This window comes from Doryrhamphus excisus, chromosome 15 (genome assembly GCF_030265055.1).
Source record: "Doryrhamphus excisus isolate RoL2022-K1 chromosome 15, RoL_Dexc_1.0, whole genome shotgun sequence".
NCBI lineage: Eukaryota > Metazoa > Chordata > Actinopteri > Syngnathiformes > Syngnathidae > Doryrhamphus > Doryrhamphus excisus.
The window spans coordinates 15966813-15990349 of NC_080480.1; the positions used below are offsets into that span (position 1 = coordinate 15966813).

General features: G+C 46.1%; 1 protein-coding gene across 11 annotated transcripts; it reads right to left on the reverse strand.

The window, feature by feature from the left end:
- Nucleotides 1-84: 84 nt before the first annotated feature.
- Nucleotides 85-23031, reverse strand: gpatch8 (G patch domain containing 8). Of its 11 annotated transcripts, XM_058048660.1 has the most exons (10): nucleotides 22872-22954; nucleotides 20018-20095; nucleotides 19359-19399; nucleotides 16778-16796; nucleotides 13150-13222; nucleotides 5268-5335; nucleotides 5051-5137; nucleotides 4834-4977; nucleotides 4617-4747; nucleotides 85-4544 (listed from the first exon to the last, which is right to left on the reverse strand). In XM_058048660.1, the coding sequence occupies exons 5-10, from the start codon at nucleotides 13154-13156 to the stop codon at nucleotides 734-736; spliced, it is 4248 nt and encodes a 1415-aa protein (XP_057904643.1). In that variant the 5' UTR covers nucleotides 13157-13222; nucleotides 16778-16796; nucleotides 19359-19399; nucleotides 20018-20095; nucleotides 22872-22954; the 3' UTR covers nucleotides 85-733. The 11 variants fall into 11 exon arrangements, with proteins under 11 accessions (XP_057904643.1, XP_057904644.1, XP_057904650.1 ...); XM_058048661.1 differs by lacking the exon at nucleotides 16778-16796; XM_058048667.1 differs by lacking the exon at nucleotides 16778-16796 and having other exon boundaries at nucleotides 5268-10894; nucleotides 22872-22953.
- Between the last annotated feature and the right edge of the window lie 506 nt (nucleotides 23032-23537).

Consider the following 23537-nt stretch of genomic DNA (forward strand, 5'->3'; position numbering starts at 1 on the left):
TTCAAAGCCCCAGCCCCCCCCCTCCCAGACCCATCAGGCATCTGTAACAATGAAACATCTGTAACAATGACAACCTCCACAATGTTAAGGTTAATCTACAGCATTTTTTATTATTTACAAAAAAATTACACAAAAACAAAACAAAAAAAACCCCACCCACCTTCTTGGAAAATAATTTAAAAACAGAAAAAAACAATTATAACAATTATACTACAATCTTAAACGATGCAAAACAACGCATCATCTTTGAAGGATTCAGTGCAATTCATTCAGTTGCCCCCCCCCGTGGGAACGTGAGCAAATAAAAAAAAAAATCCTCGCCTCTTTTAGCTAATTAGAATTAAAAAAAAAAAAGTGAATGAATGCCTTAACGACCCGGACGCTGAAGTGTTCACATGGATATTTGTACAAGTTACTGCATTAGAAATAAATGACGTGATATAGAGCAAGTAGTCATATTAGAATAATATAGGAAATACTCTGTCCCTATTATGTACTGTATAACCAGAGGAGGTGCAGCTCCTGTTTTTTTTTTATCCTTCTGTAATCATTTTCTTTATGGCTTCGGCCATTTTGTTTGTCATCGTGTGAAAAACCAAAAGTCCAGTGGTCAAAAGGAAACAAAATGGATCCTGTTTGCGTACCCCGTGAAAAAAAAAAACACCCAAAGTGTGCGGTGTCTGGAGAGGATACGTGTTGACTAAAACACCCGTCAGACGGTTCCCCGATGCATTCAGGAGCCGTGGTTAGGTGGGTGCTGGAGGTCCTGCCCTGAGAAGATTGGGTGGAGGAGGGGGTGGAGCTGAAGCGCCGCCGCCGCAGCCGCAGCCTGCGAGGGCCTGGGCGTGAAGAGCGTGGGGTAGAGGGCGGCGTGGGGTACGTGATGCAGGGCAAGGGGGGTGTGGTGGAGCGCCGAGGCTGGGATGATGTGAATGGGCTGACCGGATAGGAAGGCGGTCGGGTGGGCGGGGATGAGCCCGGCGTGTCCCAAAGAGTGTCCGAGCGAGTGTCCGAGGGTGTGGCCTAAGGGAGACAAGGAGATGGGGGTGAGGTGGTGCTGGGGGATGTGGTGCACCTGGGCGAGCTGCGCGTGGGCGGGGTGCGGGTGGTGCGCGGGGTGGATGCCCATGGCGGCGGCGGTGGCGGCGTGGTGCTGCAGGAGGGCGTGCTGCACCGTGGCGATGGACGTCCCGGACGCCACGGACACGGCGGGCTGCTGGATGTGGATCTGCTGCAGGGCGGGCGGCGGCGGGGCCGGGGTCAGGTTGGCGGCGGCGGCCACGGCGGCGACCGCGGCGGAGGGGAAGGTCTTCACCTGCTTGGCCAGAAGCTGCTGCTGGATGTGCTGCTGCGCCGCCTGCTGCAGCTTGCTGTACTTCTCCATCTCCTCCGGCGTGAAGGTGATGGGCTGACTCTCCAGAGGAGCCAGGCCGTCCTCCTCCGCCTCCATGCCTTCTTCCTCCAGGCTCTGCGGTGCGTAGACGGGGTAGCCGTGCATGGGCGGCTGCTGGTCGGGCAGTAGGGACTCCATCATAGGGTCCTGTGAGGGGTCCTGCGCCGAGTCCACTTGATACTGAGGCACCATCATGGAAGACTCCTGATCAAACAGCAGGTGGGGTTCTTGGACCACCTGACCTTCTGTTGTGATCTCCTCTTGGACCGCTGCGGTCTGAGGGGTCTCCTCCACTTTCTGCACCGGCGGAGCCGGAGGGGGCGGCGGGGGAGGGAACTCCCTAATGGGCTCAACCAGGATAACTTCTCCATCGGCATCGGAGCTCTTCCCTGGTCCCGACTTGTCGCCCTCTTCGGGTCTGGTCAGGGGGATGATTGGCGTTTTCTTCCCTGCTTGAAGTTTTCCGAAAAGCGGCAGTATGCTTTTGTTTCCGATCGCTGGAGGAAGTTTGGGACCAAAGTACCCCTGCGGAGGATCCTTGATCTTTAATCCGGATTTGGTTCCTGTGACAGGATCGTCTGAATTCTTTTTTGCCTGAATCTTCTCCAGGAGCTGTCGCGCCGTCAGGGAGTTCTTGTGCTCCCCCGCGTCGCGGGACCCGCCCAGCCTCTGCGCCAGCGAGCCGCCGACGCTGCGGTTAAGGCCCCGCGAGTTGGAGCGCGGCGACTGAGATCGGTAGATGCGGGAGCGGTTAAAGTCCCTGCGGTTGGTCTCGCTGCCCCCTCGGCTTCGGTTGCCGCGCCGGTGTGGGGAGGCCTTGGTGGAGCTGGACGAGCGGCTGGCCGAGCTGCGGCTGCGGCTGTAGCTGCGGCGCCACGACCTGGCGCTGGTGCTGCGGCTCCAGCTGCTGGAGCTGCGGGAGGTGCTGCGGCGGTGCCGCCGGTGCCTCTTCCTGCGGCTGTAGCTGCGCGACCGTGAGCGGGAATCGTCGGAGGACGACGACGAATACTGACGCCGCCTCGACCGCCTGTGCCCTCGGCTGTCCCGCCTCTCGTATTCGGAGTCGGAGGAGCGCTTGGAGCGCCTCCGCCTGCGCCCCTCGTTGCTGTAGTCGCTGTAGCTGTCAGAGTAGCTTCGACTTCTGTGGCTGTAGGCGCTGCTGCCTCCCGAGGAGCGCTCGGAGCTGCTGGAGTAAGAGCGACTCTGGGAAGTTTTACCGCGATGGTGGCGGCGACGGCTGCTGCCGCGTCGCGACGAGCGGCTGCAGGAGCGCCGCGATTCCTCGCTATGGTGGCGCCGCTCCTCACGAGGACTCGACCTATGATGACGTGAGCGTTGGGTGGCGGAGCCCCCTTCCTCCTCGCTCTCGCTGCTGGGAGGTCTTGCCGGTCCGGGGCTCTTTTGAGCGGAGGTGGAACAGGAAGTGCTTTGGGATGCGGCCGAATCGGTTTTTAGCCGCTTGCTGCCGCCGTGTTCCTCGGAGGAAGTGACTTTGTCTTGGCATTTTCCCTTCCCGCCTTCCTCCGCTTCCGACTTGCTGGGCTGATCCTTAACGCCGCGCTTCCTCTTGCCCGCTTCACACGGAACTCCAGACGGAGGCTGCACAGAGGAGGCATCTGACGTATCTTCAGACTTTTTGGTTTTCTCCTTCTCATCATCTGCTGGCTCTTCTTGATCAGCCGCCTTGTTTTTGCTCTTCTTCTTTTTGTGCTTTTTCTTCTTCTTGGGCATGTCTTGCGTGGCCTCGCCCTCGCCATCGCCCTCGCCATCTTCTGCCGCCAATTTGTCCTTCGCTTTGCGCTTCAAATGCTTTGCTGATTTCTTGTGCTTCTTCTTTTTCTTTTTCTTCTTGGCGCTGCTGCTCGTCGCCGCCGCCGCCGCCTTTTGATCGTCGCCTTCCGATGGGCCGCCCTCGGCTTTCGCCGCAACCTCATCGTTGTCGCCACCGACCTCGGATTTAGCGACCGGCTCCACTTTTGCCGCCGTGGCGTCCTTCTCCGGTTCCTTGTCAGGCTGCTCGCACGTCTTTAGAGGCTTTGGCGCTTTTCCGGCACGCGGGCCTTTGTGGCGAGACAACTTGAAGTCAAAGTAGAGCGGGTTGCAGCTGTAAGACAGCGATGGTTGTGCTTTGGTGAACTCCAGAAGCTCGGAGGGCCACTGCAGGGTGGTGGTCTCGTCTTTGCTCAACACGGGGAAGAAAGGACCGGTCGGGATTTTCGGTCCCGAGTTGGAGTCCGTCGGCTCCTGTGGGGTTTCGGCTTTCTCTGGAGGAGAAGCTGGAACATCAGGAGTTGTCTCTGCTGCACATGAAGCCATGTCCTCATCCTTCACTTTGGGGGACGGAGGAGTCTGCTGAGGAGGATCAGGGGTTGCTGTGGGGGTTCCATCATCTTCCTCATCGTTACACTCTAGAACATTGGACTCAGTCTGCTGAGAGTCATCCTCAATCTTCTCCTCCTGCAAGTCATCCTCCTCACCGTCCTCTTTACTCTGACCCTGGTCTGATGCCTTCATGAAGAGCAGGAACTGGAAATGGGGCTTCACTCGACAGTGTGCTGGAGGCATGTAGTGGTAGTACTGAGGCTCCTGCCCCGTGTGTCCCTCCTCCTTCTTCATCATCATTTTCAGCTTGTTCAGAGTGGACGCCAAGGAGCTTCCATCGTTCTGTGGCGGCAGCTGCGGCGCTGCTTCTTCTTCTGTCACCATCGCACAAGTTGGCTCTGCGACTTCGCTTCCACGCGATCCACCTTTGGGACTGTCGCCGTCGCAGACGGATGCTTCATTTTGTGTCGCAGCCTTTTCTCCCTCCTGGACCTCCTCCTCTCCCTCAATAGCCTCCTCGCCATGATCAGTGAACACTGCCGCAGCGGTCTCCAGCTTCACCGGAGCTTTTTTGGCAAAAGAGAAGGAGACGCTGACTTTGGAGGAAGCGCTAGCTGTCGGGGAAGAGCATTTGTTCCTGCCCAGAGAGAAGCTGAACGTCCGGGTCGGCTTCGGGGAGGCTTTGTGACGTTTATCCGGGACAGAGACCTCGACGGGGATCTCGGGCAAGGCAACGGCGCTCTCGGGGGCGACGGTGTCGCCGTCTTCGGCTTTCTCTCCATCCACAACCACCGTGGTTGTTTTGAACATGGGGCCACTTCCTGGAGTTCTGCAACACACGCCATTAAGAAAGTTAAACACAGCCAGCAGAGGGCGCCAGAACAACGATTACGATGCTCACCGGTCCTGCTGCTTCCTCTGCTCAGCCAGCTCGTGCAGACGACGCAGCATCTTCTCCTGCTTCTTCCCACCTTTCCGGGAACGTGATGACACATTCCGTGCAAACTCTCGCTGCTTCAGCTCCTTCAGCCTCTGTGTTCGGATTCAGGGAACAAATGAAACATTAATATCTCACCTGAGAAGAGCAGCCATGCTTTAAGATGGTCGCCAAGTGGTACCTGCTTGTGAGCGTGGTCGTAGGAGTTGATGTGGTTGTCAAACTCCTGGTGTTTGGTGTATTGTTTGTCACACAGCTCGCAGTAGAAGTTAGCCCTCAGGTCTTCCAGAGCTTTAGCAATAGCTTTCTCCTTTTCCATCTGGTCCTGTTGTCCATGAACCAGGGTTAGGATCAAGGTCTAATCATGACCAGTTTCTAAGTGGGAGGCAAGGACTTACTTTGTATTTTTGCCGCAGTTCTTCGGTCTCCTCTTTCTCCACTTCGAGGACTCGTCTTTTCTCTGTGGCGTCCTCTGCATAGTCCATCTAAAAAAAAAAAAAAAACAATGATTAAAATTGTACATTTTCATATAATTATATCCACACTCTCGTCATAACAACTCAGTTACAGTCAACACGTTATTTTTGACAGCAAGCAAAACAAAAAGGCATTTACCTCCATCTCCATTCGTCCCATCCCCATGACATCATATTTAAGAATGATCGGCACGGGGTCCGTGCGTCCTGGAGGGAAAAGAGACAGAGAGACGACAGTTGAGTTGTTTTCGTACGGGCGACGGAAGGCCAGCTCGGAGACAGCCTGCTTTTAGAGAGCATAGGGTGCCGGGGGTTAGAGAAGTTTGCCTTTAAAGTGCAGATAGACCAGAAAGCTACAGTGAAACCAAATAGCAGCCATTCTCACAGCTTACTGTGGTGTTTTTTTGTTTTTTGTTTTTTTTTTACACACATTTTGCTACACAAATGCAGTCAATTTTAAGTGTCAAGTGCTGGAACGGCAATGAGGACAACAAACCCTCCCAGTGTTTCCTGCGGACTATTGCGTCACCGCTTTCCAATTGTGTTAAGGTTGTCTGACCTTGCATGCAGAGTTTTACAAATGTGCTTCTTCCCCCCCATCCGGAATCCGGACAGAAATCTAACGCTATGTGACATAAGCTGTGAAAAGAGCTAAAACCAGAAAGGAAAGTAACGGTAGATAAAACAAACAACCAAAAGAATAAAAACATATAGACAGAAATCAAAACTACTTTGGAAGGTTGAGACATAACTGCTTAATCCACTCATAATCAGCCAAACAAAGCAGAGAGAAAGACATACTGTAGTAAAAAAATAAAAAATTAAATTAAAAAAAAAAAACAAGACAAGCAATGAACTACAGCAGAGTGACGTCACAGGCCAAGGTATCGCCATGGTGACAGTGCAAGGGATGGGGATACTTACCTGCGAAAATATGAGGATAAGGGAAAGGGGTGTGGGGGGCAGACAGAGATAGACAGGGAATCTCAGAAAAAAGAAAAATCATCTAAAATAATAATTTGGACCAGTCTATGTTGCTCCTCTTACCATCCAGATACAACAACCAAATATGACTGATTATCATTTCTGTTTTGGTTTCAGCTTTTTTTTTTTTTTCTCCTTTTCTCCTCACATATATCTATGGTTGCAGTGAATCACATTGACATGTATCCCATTGGGCATATGACATCGCCGCTAAGTACATTTTTGGAGGGAGGGGTTATTATGAATGCACCAATCTCGACACAGCATTCTTATCTTCCCGCAGGAAGCTAAGAGCACAAGTTCCTCTATTTGCTTCCTTTTTAGTAATTGAGTCATCACAGCCCAATGACATTCAATTCTGAGATCACAAATGCGTGGGCATTGGAACATCATCGTGGCCTGCCCGGACTCTCAGTCCCACTGCAGTGGCTTTCAGCTTGTACCGGACCTTTTGGTTGAATTTTGCCACTTTACCACTGCACAGTAGCGAGGGGGGTGGAGAATGAGGGTCTCTCTGCAGCAAAGTGGAGACTGCGGGGTATAATACCACAACTTAAAGTTAAAAAGTTAGCATGTGTGTTTATTTTTATCGTAAAAGTCAAGTTGGTACTGTGCAATGGAAAAGGGGTGTTTGTTACCTGAACTCTGTATACAGTAATCCCTCGTTTATCACTGTTCGCCGTCGCATAAAGAACCTGTTTATGAACTTCGAAATATGTTTAACATCATTAGAGACATCTAAACATGAACTATAGTCACCTTGACAAGCCATTTAAAACAGCTGACCTTGTCGGGGAGCAGAATCGGTGACAGGAAATGATGTCAGGGGTTGAGCCTTGGCTTGTTGTGGGCTATTGTTCCAATAGTAACGTGTTGTTATTGTTATTATTATTGCGTCTGTTGTGAGGTACAGTAAACCTCGGATATATCGGATTCAATTGTTCCCACTGGTTTTGTCCGATATAAGTGAAATCCGTTATATGCGCATACCGGAAAATGTCCGTTTTACGCATATATCGGATTTATATCCGGTATATGCGTAAATCGGATTTTATCCGTTATAAAAAGGCACTTCCTTGACTATGTTTCCAATGTACCTGGACTGGGCAATGAAAAGAGACGTAAGGTAATGAGAATTTAACTTCATCGGACTCTGAGCATAACAAATTGTTAATTAAGCTAGGCTCTGTTACGCCCGTCAGGCCTACGTTATTTCCAATAGTGAGGTTAAGATCTCATTCACTGCTGTGCTAGTATTATTGACGTCACTCACTTTTATATTTGTCCGAAATCTGGAGCCAGGAGAAAGACAATAGCCAGTGACATCAACAAGATTAGCATAACAATGCGGCCATCCGATATATGCCAGGGAAATTTAATGGAAATGCATTGGAACGGGACTGGAGATTTTGTCCGAAATAGGCGAAATCTGTTATAAAAAATCCGATATATGCAATGAATTTTTATTGGAAATGCATTACAGAAAAATCGGTTCTTTTTTATCTGTCCGTTGTGAGCGAATTTCCGATATATCCGAGTCCGATATATCCGAGGTTTACTGTAATTTAGTCTGGCGCTCGTCTCACTGAACAATTACTGACCCCTAGTGACCAAAGTCAAATACTACACTCACAAGTTCAATGGTGGTCTTAAAAACGGCTCGTACTGTGTTTGTAATTGCTTGAGACTGCTTAATTTGGACAACAAAAATAATAATTTTTTTACTAATAATAGGTCATATTTAACTACAAAACAGTACTCAATTCATTTTTTGAAAAACCGTGATGTCACGAGGGACGACTGTACTGTTGTTAGGGTGCGCAAATCAGTCCACTGCAGTGGTGCGTCTGAGGGGGGGGGAGTCACAAGCCAGGCCAGGCCCAGAATTAAAAGATTCATGAACAAATTGCATCCCAAAAAACCTATCACCAAATCTTCACACACACAGTGACAATACTTCCACATTACCCATCCCAGTGGAGGGGAGGGGGAGGAGGAGGAGGAAAAGGGACCAGACAACAACAATAATGTGCATCTAAATCACAAGGTGTGAATCACAAGGTTTAAAAAAAAATAAAAAAAACTGAAAACAAAGAAAATGACAATGTTCTAAGAGTAATACGTAATGCATGATAATATATATATATACACAAGCAGCAGAATGAGGACTAATACGGAGAGAATTGAAAAGCCTATGTAGCATTGGTGCTGTGATGACAGGAGAAACAAAACAAAAAATGGGAGAAAAACAAACAAAACTAAACAAAAAATCAAAAATAAACAATTCAATTGGGGGATAAAATAACATTTACCACTAAGTTTACCATCAGCACAACATGGGCAGGATCAAATGGCTGTAAAAAAGAAACACCAATTGGTTAAGCAGGAAGATTGAGACACATAGAGAAGGGAGGGCGGGGTTGGGTGTGTGTGTGTGTGTGTAGTTGTGAGGTTTGGGGGGGGGGGGGGGGGGGGGGAGTGCGGGGGGAAGGCATTACCTGAGGGGGGTGTCAGTGTGTCAGCGCCCCCGCCCCCTTCAGCCACCCCACCCCACCCCACATCCCTTCACACACAGCTATGTGCTTATAGGTTCCCTCTCACCACCCTCTCAAAAACCACTGGTCCCAGTGCCCTGTCGTTGCTCATCTCACCCACTCAACCAGAATAAGCCCCAAAAGATACACCCCCCATTGCCGATATATACCCCCTTAGAATAAGTATATGCTGCTACACTATATGGACACAAGTATTAGGACACACTTCTTCAATTAGTGGGCGGGCTTAATGCCGTCGCTACTAAATGTTCATTGGAGCAGGACAATTATAGGCGTCCAACCTGGTGGGATGCACTAGATCAGTGTTTTTCAACCTTTTTTTGAGCCACGGCAAGTTTTTTTACTTAAACTTTTTTACTTTACTTTACTACTACGTTTTTTTTACTGGAAAAATTTTGCGGCGCACACCAATAACCAACATTATTTGCTTCTTTCAGTTTCCTGATTACGGACTCACCACAGCAGATCCTTTTGATCCGCATACTAATTTAACCAACAATGTTACAAAATGTCAACACTACCGCTCACGTGCGTCTATTAGAGGAACGAGGCAATCAGCTACGTGCTGCCACACGGGGTACACCCTGGACTGGTCGCCAGCCAATCACAGGGCACATGTAGACAGACAACCATTCACACTCACATTCATACCTATGGACAATTTGGAGTCGCCAATTAACCTAGCATGTTTTTGGAATGTGGGAGGAAACCGGAGTACCCGGAGAAAACCCACGGGGAGAACATGCAAACTCCACACAGAGATGGCCGAGGGTGGAATCGAACCCTGGTCTCCTAGCTGTGAGGTCTGCGCGCTAACCACTAGACCACCGTGCCGCCCGAGAAAATTATTAATATATGTTAATTTAAAAAAAAGTAATATTGAATAATTCCTCACGGCACACAGTTGTTGAAAATCACTGCACTAGATGACAAATGCACAAAAGTCCCCACAGTCACTCCACAATCTTCACATAAGAGTGGCGGCAAAAGGATATTGTTGTTACTTATAGTCCATATAGTGTCAAGCAATAATTTCAAACCCCGTCTAATCATTTTCCGAGAGGCTTTTTCTGGGTGAGGAATGACTTTATGTACACGGTAGCATACTAACCAATTATGCCAATTCAGCTGAAATGGGACAAACATTTTGTTGGGGTAAAAAAAAAACCAGGTAAAATAATGGACAACCACCACCTTCCCCCTTTGAGGCTTGTGTGAGCCAAGTTATTTCCTGACTAGTTTCCAGCCAGCAAGCTTGTCTTTACGATGCATGGAACCCCCCCTGTATGGTGAACACGTGACACACAAATGTACCTTCTGCCAGACTTTAAGCAGTGCTTGGCTTGTGTCGTGTAGTGTAGTGCGTACACTTTTTACAGTGTTGGTGTGCGACACTTGGTTCCTCCACCACGGGTGTACTGACACTGCTTAAAGCCCAGGGGGAGTGCGACAGTTGGAGCCAGGCAACAGTGCACCTCCGGGACAAGCATGCGGTGCAAATAGGGGGGGGGTCGGTGGGTGCAAAGAAAAAATGGGGGGTGGGAGTGTGTAACCGTGGCGACAGTGACTCTCAGGGTGTAAGGGGGTGGTGGTGAGGTTTTCCCTGTAAGCTGACACTATGGCCCGGTCAGTTACGGACATTCACACACACACATACACACATATATAATATATATATTTATATATATCTCAGCCCAACAGAACAAGCAAACACACATCCAAGTGTCACAGTTTTTTTCTTGTAAAGGTTGAAACAGGCAAACAAGCAGAGAGGGGAAGTTGCTCTACCCTGCAAGCCATTCAAAGTCTGAGCCGTGTGGTTACAGCCAATCAGATACCCGACAGCAGCCACGGAAAATCTAAGAGGGGTTGAGAAAGGGGGGACGGGGGGGGGGGGGGACGACGTGGACGACCTAGTGATAAAGATTCTAAAAAAGGTACGTGGCGGAATCACGGCTTCTTACATCTACCTTGATTCAAGCAATTTGTTGTTCTTATGTTTAAAATCAGAGGCGGATTGAAATAAAAGGTTTAGTGATTATGAAGCAGAGACAAGGAAGCTGACAGAGGCCATTACATTAGCCTATAGTATACTGCAAAAAAAAAAGAGGGGGGGTTACACTGAGGTGAACTGCCGAGTAGGAGAAAGAAAACACACGCACGCACACACACAGACACACACACACACACACGCATACGCATACAGAAAGGATCCAACAAACCTTACCTAAAAAGGGGCAAAAAAAGGGACAAAAGAAGAATAAGAACAGTCAATACAGTGAGAAACTTAAAAAGGGGACATAATGCTTTTCACTTCAAAATTCAATTAAATTCAATTCAATTAAAATGATTGCCCTTCAACAAGACTTGGCGTGACTGCGTTGCATGTGTGCGACTGTGTGTACATTTAACAAACACCGCATTGTACAACTGGACGCACTTTGCCGCAGAGCCACCTGCAAACAAAGCTGGACGCTTACGTAACCCGCAACCATCGGCGCTAACTTGGGCCAACATCCTTATCGCCTTCGATAGAACGCGGATGCTGCTGCTCAAGGACACGCCACCCAATCAAAACTTCATGCACTTTCAGCCCGACTTGTGAGTTGACACACTGAGTGAGGTTTTGACAACAACTGGGGGCGGGTGCCAACACCAGCAGCCGTCAGACTTAACAGCAATAATAACTGCAATGTACGCCTATCGCCTTATTGGTCAGCCATCATCTGGTCAACGTGAAGCCATATTCCAATTTCCAAACAGTTACGTTACTCAATGAAGTAACCGCATATTAACAAACATCCTATTCCAATGGCAAGGAGACACAAAATACTTGTAATTAGTCACTGCATCAGTGGTGTCCAAAGTGCAGCCCGGGGGCAAACTACAGACTACAGCTCATTCTGTTATCGACACATGACATATTCTACAAACAAAATTAAACACCGCCCGTTTTGGAACATTACACAGAAAGAAAACACTAGGTCAGATCACCCTAGTTTTCGTATGATTTGGGTTTCGCTCGATTCTTATAAAATATTGCGTGTTTGTTTGTTTCTTTCGGCTTTTTTCCTGATTACGGAGTCGCTTTGGCACATTGAATCTTGTGGTGTTAAGTTGTGGATGCACAATTGATCTGACGCTTGCATTTTTGATTATTTAATAGAGTCATCACTTCGACCGCAGACGGACCAAATCAAATGGACCAAATGCTAACAGTTTGTGGTTTGGTCTGCAACAAAAATGTCCGTCATAGTTTTACAAAATCGAAATTTGACATGCCGAAAAGAAGATATTTACAACGTTAAATCAAAAACTGATTATCGAATACCAAAATAGTTGGATCATTGATTAAGTGTATGGTTTATGGGTTGTATGGTCAGATTAATTAGATTCCTGTGGGCAAAAGTGCTTTTTTGGAATGCCTTAATAACAAAAAACGAGGTGCCACGGTACTGCAAATGGCCCCTAAAACGAAAATGGCCGTTGATCTGTGCATCTTACATTTTAAGTAGGTTAAATTCCCCTGTTCTCTGTCTGAATAATAATAGTAGCAGAGAATAATAATAATAATAAACAAGTTCAAGATGCTTTTACAGCGCTTAATGAATTCAAATGCGACAGCTTTTACAGTGGCCACGCAGATTCTTCATCCGACACCCACACCATCCAGATACCACTCAATAATATAAGCAGCGTTACTTGCTGTCATGGTAATTTTGCATGATTGTTATTGCCAGGTTAAGCACGGGGCACTTGAGTAAGATAGGCGTTACAAAAGCAGGACTGAGTACATATAAACGCGAGGTGAACCACAGTATCGAAGTCAATGTTTAGGTTAAAAGAAAAAGGGATGAAAAAAAAGTGATTGTCATTGGAAAGAAGTGAAGACTGGCAACATGCCCTGAGTTTGAAGCCCAAGTACAATGCGGGGCCGTTGGTGTCTTACTGCATACTGCATAATATAATATACAATAGTGGACCTGAATGTTTGGACCTACTGTGGCCCATTGTGACTAAAAGAGAGTAAACACAACCTGGTGAACTCAGTCTGGTTTGGCTACCAAGAATATTTTTGTTTAAAAACTATGCTGGAGAGAGTACAGGGACACCAATATTGAAGGGTCATTCATAGCAATACATGTCTAATCAGGGACTTTGCATAAAACATACACAGTATAGAGTGGATTTAGTCTCAAGGCAACAAACAACCTGTGCATGAACCATGCGAAACCTGGCCAAGTATGAACTTCACTTGAATTGAAAGCAAATGCACCACAAACATTTTCCCCCTGCGTAACGTTTGACAGAAATCAGCATGACAGCAACAGAAGTGAGGTTGACACAGACAGAGTATAGAATGGGGGGGGGGGCAACCCTGTAAATGTGAGTGAGGTCAAATAGAGGTGAACTGGCGAGAGCCACCAGCCGTTTCATTAGGAGTCAAGATGTAAAGATGTGCGTGGAAGAGCGAGCGCTTACCCTGCATGGTTTTGCCAAGGCCCTGCCCCAACTTCCATCCATGTTTCTGAAGCAGCCGGTGCCCGATGTTGTCCTATCAGACAGGAGAAAGGAGACAAACCAGAAATATTCCAATAATAAGAGGAGCTTTTCCCCCCCGCGGATCACGGGTCACATAAAACAAAAAAACAAAACAAAAAAAAAAGCATTCAGCTCACACTATCACACTATCATCATCAGCACAACCACCACCACCACCACCATTGTCATCATTAGCATCATCCATGTCAACTACAGAGTGTACACATCAGTGTCTTTCAGCACGAGTTGGGAGAGGGGGGGTGAAAGGGGTGGGAAGACTGGCGGGGGGGGCAAGGTTTTCTACTAAGATGAGTAAATGAGGCTATGTGTAGGCTGCAAACTACAATAAATGCTCAAGTAGGACTGACTAGTAGCCATTGAAGGAAATGGCATTGGGAAAAACTGTCAATATTGTCTAGGAGGTTAGGAAGGGGGAAAAAGGAGGTAGGGCAATATATGCATCACCACACGCACTCTCACACACACACAGATACATACACAAATATATATATATACACACATATATATGAACCACTACAGAGCAAGATCTTAGTAAACAAAGAAAAAGTGACACAGAACAAGTATGGAAATCTTGCATTAACAAAATGACGACCAGAAACTCCAAGCTTGCTGTGATTCTGAGGGGTGGGTGGGGGTGTGGGGGGTGAGGGGGGGGAGCACCATGAAACGTATGTAGCTGACACATATAAAAAAATTCAAATGGAAAAAAAGAGGAAGAGAGACAGGGAGCGGAGGCTAGCGGGCCTTGGATTACCATTACAAGGCCCAAGGCGGACAGAATGTGCACGTGTGAAGGGAATTTGTGCAGGCGACAGGAGGGGGAAAACATTGTGTGCATGTAGCAGCCCCCCTCCACCCCCCCGTTGGATGGACTAGAAATAGCTGCTGTGCATGGTCTTTCACACTGCCTGCATCGCCGGGCTGTTCGGCAACACATTCGTCTTTTAACTACGTCATATTTTTATGACACTTTCTGACCTCAAACCGGGCCAAGAATGCGATCCTCCACCATCATGAATTAAATTCTCACAGTTTCCAAGGCCATCCAGTTGCTCAACGGCAGCGTATGAGGTATCTACTGGAAGGAAGGAGTTACCTAAAAAGGAACTTCCTTAATCTACATTCAGCTTTACAGGTTCGGTGCTTATAAACTTTGTTAAACATAGGAAGCGAGCTCCGCTTTTTTACGCTTTTACTTTGAAAGCATGTTCGAAATGAACAGAACCGACACAATTTAATCATTCAAGTGGATGAACTGGAGCACCGCCTCTGTTAAAAGGCGTAGAAGAAACTTTTTGCGGACATTTAACTTGGCTAAACTGTTATTTTCACCAACATAAAAGGTAAAAGTTTAATGTTACAGGAAACCCTTGGATATATCGGACTCGGATAGATCGGAAATTCGCTCACAACGGACAGATAAAAAAGAACCGATTTTTCTGTAATGCATTTCCAATAAAAATTCATTGCATATATCGGATTTTTTATAACGGATTTCGCCTATTTCGGACAAAATCTCCAGTCCCGTTCCAATGCATTTCCATTAAATCTCCCTCGCCTATATCGGACATATATCGATTCGCCGAATGGTGACAGTCATTTGCAGCGTTTGCAGCGTTGCCTGCGCGTCCAGGTACATTGGAAACATAGTCAAGGAAGTGCCTTTTTATAACGGATAAAATCCGATTTACGCATATACCGGATATAAATCCAACATATGCGTAAAACGGACATTTTCCGGTATACGCATATAACGGATTTCGCTTATATCGGACAAAACCAGTGGGAACAATTGAATCCGATATATCCGAGGTTTACTGTATTTCAATTGACTGCTAAGGTTAATTTTGCATTCAAACGTTATACATCATATAATATAAACTGTACATCAAATAGGCTAACTGCCTTACAGTGTAAAAGCTCTGGATTGTTGTTGTTGTTGTTGTTGACTAACACTCAAAAGAGGCACAGACGTTGGGAAAAAAAAAATCAAAAGACAGGAGTGGATAAACGTGCACAGCAGCAATTCCTTCAACACTCCGGGGGGGGGGGGCATAATATGCAAGTCTCCTGAGATTGTTATGTCACTAGTATGGGTCAGCAAAGAGAAAAATGAAATACATCAAAACATTAAGTGAAATGCAAGACTGTCCCAACACTACACACTACAGTACAACATCAAGCACAAAATCAACATGAGACAATGAGATTTCTGAATAAGCGGTGTTTTGGTTTTTTTTTTTCTATTGTGATTATAACTACTCCAGGCTTGACTAACATTCACCACAGTGCTGCATTCTACCAAAATAACAAACCATACAAACCAAACATGAAGGATATTTATAATCACAAAAGGAGACTGACATCATGAGAAGAAAATTAAAAAAAAAAAAGGTGAAAAGGGGAGTGGGTTGAAACAAAAACAAAACAAAAACGGCATGCAGCTTTTTGTTAAAATTCTTTTTTTTAACAAAAAGCGTCCGTGTTAGTAGCACACTGCGAATGGCGCACATACACAACAGAGAGGCGGGAGTGTTGGGAGGGAGGAGGGTTGTTAGCAAAACTCCAAGTGTTAGTTCTCAGGTGGATCAGGCACACAGAAGGTGGTGATGGCTCAACACGGCCCGTTTGGTGCTTTATTGTACTTTAGAGGTCAGATGGACAAGGGGGCAGTACAGAGCAGGCTGAGCCATGGCGAGGGGGGGATTGGGGGGAGGTTTAGGGTGGTGGAAAGACAACTGGGCCTGGATGGGTTAGTGCATGTAAAAGGTGGGGAGGGGAAGTCCTGCAGCACGCACGCCATCTCCGCCGACATGGTCCTCATTCAATGCCGACAAGTTTTTGTTCCTGTGGTTTCTGGGATGGACACTACTGGCTGAACTGGGCCACTTCCTGTTTCTTTACACTGAAAACCACGTCCTGGTACAGCAATATATCAAGTAAATGACACGTTCCTGCCTGGCAGTCCCTTGAACATGTCCAAAAGATACACAGGATGCAGGGGATGTGTGGACCGTGGAGCGTCATCCCCGTCCTCCATCTTTGTGTGTTCGGCCAACTTGATCGTATGGAGGGAAACGCTGCAGTTTTGCTGCAGGGAACATCTCCCCTCCCACTGTCCTTTACTGCGGCGTTATGCTACAATATCGCCGCGATTGATTTGGGGCATAGCTTAGGCCCCGGAGCAAAAATGTTTAATAAAAAGCTCCCAGAGCGACTGGCCTGATTAAAAGATAACGCTCCGACTCCACACAGTTCCCCTCCACCTGGGGCCTGATAATGAAATATGATCAGATGCGCTCTAGCAAACCCTGTTTATTTGTTATTTACGCGTGGAAACAAATTAAAACAGGAAGGGCTGGTTGGGCTGCAAAAGCTAAAGAAATTTGGGTCTGGCGGGTAGAGATGATGTGCCGGCTGCATGTCGGAGCAAACAGATGAGTGCACCAAAAGAAAATTGACAGACAGACGGACGGACGGACGGATGAAAGCAAAGACGGCGAGTCCAACAGCAGTGCAAGTGGAGTGAAGGCATTTCCATACGAACCTGGCTTTAAAATACTGGGCTGTCAAAAAAACAGTCACACGTGACACAACGTAAGAAACCAGCCAAACGCTTTCTTTCAACTGCAATTCTGCTAGCTTCTCTACTGTTTTTTTTTTTTTTTTAAGTAATATCTGCTTCTCTCTGCTTTAAAAAAAACAATACTGTATACAAACACAAAAGGTAGGCATGTCAAAAAAAAAGTAAAAATAAACCCACCAACGGACTGTTAATACAGGAGAAAAGAAAAGCAGAAAATGTTATCCAAACAAGAGAGCTCTACAAACCGGGGTAGGTTTTGGAAAGTGTGCACTGTGCAGTTATCGGCACAGCGCGTTTGCAAAGTTATGACCGAGGTGGGTGTGGGTGGGGGGGTGGGGGGTAGAAGTGATATGCAGGGGATCCCACCAAGAGACCTGAGAGTATTCATGTGTCTTGTCTGCGCGGTCAATGCTAATTTTAAAACACATGCAAGTGTCCGTCAGCGTGCAAGAAAGCGGTCACAGGAACCGATCCGAGCATTGGTGCGTTCAGCATTTATATACACTCGCGGGACACAACATTAGGTACACCTGCAAACGCGCCAACGCAAGCGCTGTATGGCATTTGTACCCAATGTTGTGTGTCTTGTGTCTTTTTCGGGTTTGCTCTGCGGCGCACTTTCGTTTCTGCGAATTCCACGCAAGCCTCACCTGCTGCCGGCGTGACCGAATGGAAAATATTTCAGCGTCAAGACTTCCTGCTGCCGGAGAACAGGCGCCGACGCTCCAGATTTCAAATGGAGATTTGAATGGAGCAAGAGATACAAGACAACATGGTGCTCGGTGTGATGTTATCTGACGTGGATACTTACCTCGTTATTCCGATGAGCCAATTCTTCAAAGGGGGACGTGTATTAACGGTTTCGAGTTGGGTAAAATCACTTAAGGGAGGCAGGTGAAGAGACGTAATGAAATAGGAAGATTTAAAAGTGTTTGTTTTGCACTAAAATCAGTGATAGAGGGTCTGTGCGAGTATCTGCGCCGCTCTTCGTTCGGTGGAGGGCGTACACGTCATGTGCATTCTCCGGCTCTGAGGGTGCCCGCTGCATATCGCTCTGGGGCGGGGTAGGGGTCATGATTGAGGGAGGGGAGTCGGGTTTAGGAGAGTAAGGAGAGGAAAGTTGTGGCGCGGACAGGAAGTCGTACTGTTTTGCTACCACACATGCAATGCATAATCAATGTTAGAGCCCAAAAGAGAGAAGGGGGCGGAAAGACAAGAATTAAAAGATCCCAGTCAAGAACCACAGACCTCTAGTTGCCTATACAACAAAGAGGCACGGGGAGGGGGGGGGGGCTCCGAGAGACCGGGCTGAACCATTCGCTGGCGGTGTGTGTCGAATGAATGATCCAGATCGTTTTGTCAAGACTATAGAACACGTGTCGTTTGTGATGAACCGTGTGATGCCGCAGCTCGGCTCTCGGTTGCCCCCCCCCCCGCCCGCCTTCATAAATAATAGCGCAGGAGTAGGAGTACAGTACACTCAAGCTCGGTAAGCAAGCCACCTCTCACCCGCCTTTTTGTTTCTACCTCTCCAGCACCCACGCACGAGTGGATGACTACCTCTGTGAGAGACTAACAGGTCACACAGATGAGCCATTTTAGTTTTGCACTTTGGTTGGATTATCTTCTTTGGATTATTTTCCATCTACATAATTAATAGGGGCTTTATTTTACATGTCCAAGACATCATATAATTGAGTTATACAGTAGATCCCCACAAATTCATTTTTTTCCAATGCAGAAATCCTATCCCGTTCAGGCACGTAAACAATACTGCAAGTAACAAAACTAGTGCAATCGCACTGTACTGTTTCGCTTTGAAAAAAACGAGTGCCCATAAACGCACCCTACACTCGTCTGTGCATGTATTATTGAGTGTGACTGTTAAATAACTAAGCTAAAGAAAGTTGTGAGTGACAGTAATTTAATACAGAACTATTGAATTGTTTGGGAAGTCTACATAAAAAAATAGTCATTTATAATTATTTGGCATTGTTTTCTTTAATGTCAAAGTAGTCAATTTTGGAATGAATAAATCACAAAAACCAAAGTGCCAATCATGTAAAGCGGGGATCTACTGTATTCCTATAACCTATTTTCTGCAATTTCTTTCTTTTCCATTGGCGATTCTATGTGAGGAAGGGCTTGGGCCTGCTCACCATGACGGCTTCAGCGACCATTTAAGAGAGAGGGGGGGGACGGAGAAAATGGGGAAGACAATAAGAGGGAGAGAGAGAGAAAGAGAGACGCCTGCACTATTATCCATGTGCCTCTTCAGCAGAAAAAAAAAATGCAGTCCCAGTTGCACAAGCACCATGCCAGCACAGAATGACAGAGGGTACTGTACACCGAATCACTGTGTAGTAGGGAGGGAGCGAGACAGAAAGACAGAGAGATTACAGCTTTCAGAGTTGAACAGAGCAAAAGAGAGAGAGAGAGAGAGAGATAGAAAGAGAGCGAGTGAGAGACAAAAAACAGTCAAGAGAAGCGTTACAAGGACCCTAGAGACAGGAGTAAGAAAGCAGAGCGTGCAAATACAAACCGGGTCATTGCTGCTTAGCTAATAGGGGGGTGGCCAATTCGCTGCGGGAGAGAAATGTCGAACACCCCAAGTTGTGTACAATAAGATATACTGTCCTATAAACACAAATTCTAAGCTACATACATACATACACACAAAACAGTCGCTCAAAACACAAAAAAATAGCCATTCGCGTCATCGTCTAAATGTGCGCTCTGTTGTCGGGGAGTGGAAGAAGCACTGCTACTTAATTACCATAAATTAAAATATTAAAATATCCAGCGATCCAAGGTCAAATTTGCGATCATTCACTAAAGAAAATTATATATATATATAAAAAAGCCTAATCAATAACAGTGCTTTATCCACTCCATATATTCTGTATCAGCTCAAAAAAGCTAACAATCATATTGTGTCAACTAAAGGATGCTAGCTAGCATGTATGTTATCTTTAAATGTCACACAGGAAATGGATGTCAGGACAGGACAGGGGAAGGGGGTCTTGACGGAGGGGGTCATTAAATGGACATGACATGAGTGTTTCTATAGGTTACGTGGTCAAAGAGAAAACTCTTAATAGTCGAAAAAATAAATCATGGTGTTTAAATTTTTCCTGCCTGGACCAATCATCCACTCTCACAGCTGGTCCAATGGTGCAGGATGACGGGATGCGGCCTTACCGATTCGATGGGCTTGTCCAAGGACGCCTGCTCCACCTCCACTTGGCCATCTTCGTACTGGTCAAAGTGATTCCCACCCTGAGTGACAGACATTTATATTGATCTTTGAGGGTTATTTCATCACTGGCGGGAATCCGTATCCGTCTCTACTCGGAACTATTATTCAAAATGTAGATGCCGCATTCATTGACACAGTTGAAACTGTGCATCGCCAAATAAATAGCATGTCCACAGATCCTGTCAGTCTCCATTAGGAAAAAACTTCAGAGGAAAACAAAGCATGGGTTATGGGGCTGGCTAACTCCTAAAAGGGAGTGTTTGTACAGCAGACAGATGGCTTCCTTTCTCTGGCTGACAGAGGACAGGCGAAGGTTGTGTCTTGTCAAGTCTGCTGACCTTCACGCACGCAGAAAAGAAACAAAAAAAGAGCCCGCAAATAGTCCGCTGTTCACTTTACTTCACAGCAACAAAACATGTTATTTCACCACCTATTTGGCCATTTTATTATGCTCACGTTTATTCTTGAACCAATATTTTTACATTTAATCAACAGACGTTTTATTCATTTATCCTGGTATAGTAAGTGTAAAAGGTTAAAAAAATATTCTAAAAAAAACTTAAAAAACACTCTTAAAAATACCATTCTATGTGGGTAACAACAACAACTCTGTTATTTACAAAGTGCCCATAAGGCATGCTGGGTATTCCGGTGGCAACTCCAAAATTATGAGCCAATTTTCTTAAAAATCAGCGCACTTACAAAATTAAACCAACACTCACAATGCAGTAACTCCATGTTCTGCTGTTAAAGAAGCTTTACAAACATGATACTGTTTTGCATCATGGCTAATTATGCTAATGACACAATGGTGGCATCTAGCATACCAAACACCACAGATAAATTGCAGACCTTGTGGGACTGTGACATGAACAACTCGTGCCCCCCCGGAATGCCCCCCACGGAATGTGGTTTTGCTGGGATAAGCTGTAAAACCACAATGAGGTTATCTGATGCTACACTGGCTGTCATTAATTCAGATTAAACAGAACAACTGCATCAGCATTAGTGAAGGCCGGAGGTTGGGGGGGGGGGGGGGGGGGATTATGATAAAGGCTGCTGCCGGGGGGGAAGAGCGACTCCGCATCAATTGCTTTCCCATTGAGACCCCCTACCACCCTCCCTCCACCACAATGTGACTGTGTGTAGCAGCGCAGCGCCGATCCAACCGCAAACTGACTTTAAAGTCTATACTAGTTAGCTGCCTCGACGGGCTGCGGAAAGCATTGGTATGGATATGTGTTCTAATTCAGGGGCTGCAGACTTGTTAAATGGGTCGCTTCGGCTTTCAAGCAATGTCCCCCTAACCTAAAATAATGTCTCCGTGCGATCCGACAGCACCACTAAGATGCCTGCACAATGTGAGTCAATAAACCGTGCACGCTTCACTGTCAGTCCGGTCATGCTGGCGCTGTCACTACATCCAGGGGACACTTCCGGCAGCATGCGGCTCAGAAGCAAGGAGGGGGGGCTTCACTCCATGGAGAACCTGTCCGGATTCTGACAGCGTGAATGGCTTTGCGCAAACAGAGCACCACTGTGCAGAGCCGGAGCTGCCCTAAACAGATTCATTCAGGCTCACCGCAATGCAATGCAATGCAGCTCTCGCATAAACACTACAAGCAGGCACCCATGGGAATGAATAGTGGGGGGGGGGGGGGGGTAAAAAAAGACAGGCAGTGTTAGCAAATTAACCAATTCTGAATCCTTAGCCAGCTAGTTAAACAGGTTACAGAGCGGAATGCAACAAGTCCGCATCATTTTGTAGCAAAACATGTTCAATTCAAAACATTGTTTTAGGTGCAACAAAGCTACTTGCTCAAATTATTTGCAAAACTTGAGAAAAGGGAATAAATAAAATGAGTTGTCCAGCTGTTTAAATATAACGCATACACTGTTAAAGCCAAAAAATCAAGTTAAAACAAAAAACATGTGAATAATTAAGAATATAATAATGCAGTGAGTAACAATGACTGTTAATAAAGTACCAATTTGTGCAATGAACTAAATGCTCTTTTATTGGGTGTGGTCTCAAAGCATAGATAACAGCAAGCTTCTCAAACGCAGGTCGTCATAACGGTGAAATGTCTTATATAATGTACTTTTTAAAATAGCACCATTAGTAAATGTACAGTATTAGGACCGGTGCACAAAAGGCAAAACATAAACAAGTGTCGCTAAATTCACTGCAATTACGTGGTTGGAAGACTGCATCACTGTGTACATGTTTATTAAGCATTTACGTTTTAACTTGCGTCAACTAATTAAATATTTGAACCAACCACAGAGTTGGTTAATCAACAAGGGGCAAAAAAAAAAAGCAGACGATGTGTGAGGAATAACATTTTTTTTAGGAAAATATCACTTGTCATCGCATGCTAATGCTCAGTTAGCATTACGTGTTAGCAACATGGTAGTTAGCTAGCTACCTAGCCGTACCTCCGTTAGCATATGTCGATAAATAAGCACTTCTCAAGGTCATTAATCAGCAAATTTTGAGTTAAATATCGAGTGTGCCATAGCGTTGTCCGCGGCGGTGCTGTTGTATTATCAAACAAGCGACGACGCGTAACAGAAACGGTGATAAATATTGATTTAGAACATCGTAAGGGGAAGTCAAATTCAGCAGCGCCGCAGTGCGTTAGCCGCTAATGCTAACCAGCATCGATGCAGAAAATGCAAGGTGTACAGCGGTAAGAACGACTCGGCTGCAACTGACGTGTTTTCTTCGCGCGTGTCCCCAAACATTCAAATAAACGCCCCGACGAATGGCGAACGGCGTGACTCGCATTTTACCTGGAAATCACGCTCTTCGTTGAACCTTGAAAATCTGTCGGCCATTTTGCTGAAGACAGCAGCTCCTCTATTGCTGGCCGTGTGTGTGTGTCCTCCGGCGGACGCGCACCGCTGTGATGCGCACTCGGCAGACGGATTAGCTTGCCAATTAGCATCTCTCTGGCTAACAAGTTAGCTTCCACTAATACTGAAACCATTGTATGTTGACATAAAGCGTTAATTAAAATCCAAAAACAATAAAACACCACATTAAGGTGTATTTTGTAAAATATAAAATACATGAAAACTTGAATTCACAACACAAACTTTTATCATGTTAATATGCATAGTATACTTATGGATGGGACTAGCAAATGTGTACAGTGCATATAATGATGTTTACAAGGAATCATTGATTCATTATTGTTTAGTTAAAACAACAGTGAATTAATTATGGAATTATCTGTCATATATTCTGTATAGAAAAGGGATGGGTGAATGATGAAAAACTTCTTCCTACTTCTTTTTCGGACATATATTTGCATTGCACTGTGCAAGTGTAAACATGTGGTGTACTTTAATGTAACTTTGTTAGCTTTTATAAATATTATATCAAAAAGGTATAATCTAACTGACACACGTACTATAAAAGTGTAGTAAACACGTAGTCTCCTTAGATAACTGCTT